Raw genomic sequence first — 2,504 nt, forward strand, 5'->3', positions numbered from 1 at the left:
GTACTAAACTCTGTCAACTCACTCACATCTACCTAGGCAACAGTATTGTGCCATCTTTTCTATCATAACTCATTCGTGAGAAGAAACAAACTTTAAGCTTCTTCAGTCACATGTCATACTAAGGCCATTTTGTTTCTTCAATCTTCATAACTATCACGTGATCTGTGGCTAGCAACTCTTTGATGTTGTATTAAAGGGACACACGCACGGAAGCACGTCATCTTGAAAAACTGGCCTGTTTTTCAAGATGACATCATTAATGATGACGTTTAGTGTTGATAACTATTCATAATGTGCGGCCGCGCCCCTAATAATTAAGGCAAAATGGCTACTCGAGTGGCTACTTGTAAATATTCCTGGTGTTTCTTCACTAAAAAGAGTATCTTGGGGTGGCAAAAGAGCTAATTCTGTTCGAGAGAAGTGTTCTACAGATGCCTACTCCTGGTTCTGCGACTGATTGCTGTCTCTACTCTCTACACGTGTCATAACTATTAATTAATGATCTGTTGCACGCCCAATTTAATGTTTACTTCCTCTACAGTAACGTGTGCATTCTATTTCCGTGAACGTGTCCCTTTAATCATTATTCTTGGAGTACAACCCACAATGATATGATCATGTACAGTTAGTATAAATAGCTAAGGTATGAACTAATGTTAGTCACATACCAACAAGACTAAAAAAGAAATTTTTGGAAGGGGCTTGTGTCCTTGTCTCCTACTAGGGCCCTATAGGGGCAAAGGCATAAGTCCCTGTCCTTCAAATATTTACAATTTTACTTTAATTTTTTATTGAAGTTATAATAGTCAATGTGCATATTTATGAAATCAAATAAAATCAAATAATTTCGATCCATGAGTCTGGTAGATGCAGGAGCAGCATGAGTGCATGACAGTCATACAAACCATGAATCACTAGCTCTTTGCATCTCAGTGGTTTTTTGGAAGATTACAAAGCAGTTTTGGCGGCGAGTCCAAGCACCGTAGGTGTCTCGTTGTTGTTATTGTTGTTATTGTTATTATTATAATATTGTTCCTTCAGTGTCTTTATGTAGTATAATATCAACAGCAAGTACAGCCATTGTGGTAGACCTGATCACATCTCTACCCATTACATTCCTATCATTGGTTCCTCTGTATAACTGTATGTGACCATTAAGCAGTCTGTATCCACAATACTCAAGCATTGGACGAAGAGCAGGATCAGCCCATGCTCCTTTATCACAGAAACTGTGGAGACAGGACACAGCTGGAGTGCATTTAAACTGTACATGTATTGAGGAATAGAGTAATAGAGTATTATTAGTTATTATTAGTATGCTCTACTCAGGGCCGTAGCCAGGAACTTAAAATAGGGGGTTCGAAAATTGCTGCGCGCGAAGCGAGAAGCGGAAATTTTGGCAAAATGGGCGTGGTTGGTAGGCGTGGTCTTGATTCACGCATCTCAGCCATGTGCTGACTCAGCTAAAATGGCTATCTGTGCTTCTCCCTGTTGCCAAAATGCTAATCCTGCTTTTGCAGTGCTGTTCTTCATGACAGGAGCTAATCTAAAACTTTTTTGCAGCTACAACAGGGGGTTCGTCCGAACCCCCCGAACCCCCCCTGGCTACGGGCCTGCTACTTGTCTTAGTAGCTTTTGTCTTTGTCTTGATGATAGAGCTACTGCTTTAGTTAACATATCAACATTGAAACCTGATAATAACCTACTCTTGTTGCCTCTCTTTGTCTTGTATGACGAGTTTTAGCTCAAGTTGTGTGGGCATTAGCTCAAGGTGTAACTTAATTGTGTGGGCGTTAGCTGCTCAAGGTGTGCACGATATTGAATTTTGATGAAGATCTTTTTAAAAATTTTTTTTTAATTTTCAAAAAATACAAAACACAATAGAGTAGTCAAAATATCACACAAAACTAAATTAAACTAATAATTAATTAGTGCAAAACTAATTCACTACTTCACTCAAGTTTTTCTTTTATTTCTTTTATAATGTCAGACATTGTTGGACGATCTTTGTAGATCTCTATCAGACAACGTTCAATGAGATTCTTCAATGTCGGCCTCTTGATAGCTTTAATCTGAGCCACTCTCTTTCCTACGTCTGGAAACTGGCAAACGACCATCTCTATAAGGAGGACACCATAACTGAAGACATCCATTGCAGGAGAATGTTCCCTTGGATTGCCTGCTTCAGGTGCTGAATAGACAGGATTACCAGGAGAGCATGTACTGGTAAGTGGCTGGAGACTAACTGTACCATAATCTGATACTTTAGCCCTCCAACCAACTCCTACTGGTTGAAGGAGTACATTAGCACTGCTGACATCTCTATGTAGTATAGGATGAGGCTTGAAGAGATGAAGGTAATTGAGAGCACAGGCTACATCTAAACTGATGCTCAGTATGGCTGGATAGGCCACTCCTCCACTCTCTAATTCCTTTCTTAGGCTGGTTGGCATTAGCTCTGTCAGGATGATTGGATTACCCTCTGTAGTCGCTCCTATGAACTG

The 2,504-nt window shown here is 39.9% G+C and overlaps 1 protein-coding gene across 1 annotated transcript in view; it reads right to left on the reverse strand.

Annotated features, from left to right (window-relative positions):
- LOC105313467 (calmodulin-binding receptor-like cytoplasmic kinase 2) overlaps window positions 1-2,498 on the reverse strand; it is a 2,815-nt gene extending 317 nt beyond the window's left edge. The window contains exon 1 of the mRNA XM_011406924.2: window positions 2,180-2,498. Within this exon, the coding sequence (XP_011405226.1) occupies window positions 2,180-2,453 (274 nt within the window). The 5' untranslated portion in view covers window positions 2,454-2,498. The remainder of the gene's footprint in view (window positions 1-2,179) is intronic.
- Between the last annotated feature and the right edge of the window lie 6 nt (window positions 2,499-2,504).

The sequence above is a fragment of the Amphimedon queenslandica genome, unplaced genomic scaffold (genome assembly GCF_000090795.2).
Source record: "Amphimedon queenslandica unplaced genomic scaffold, v1.1 AMPQUscaffold_13299, whole genome shotgun sequence".
NCBI classification, from domain to species: domain Eukaryota; kingdom Metazoa; phylum Porifera; class Demospongiae; order Haplosclerida; family Niphatidae; genus Amphimedon; species Amphimedon queenslandica.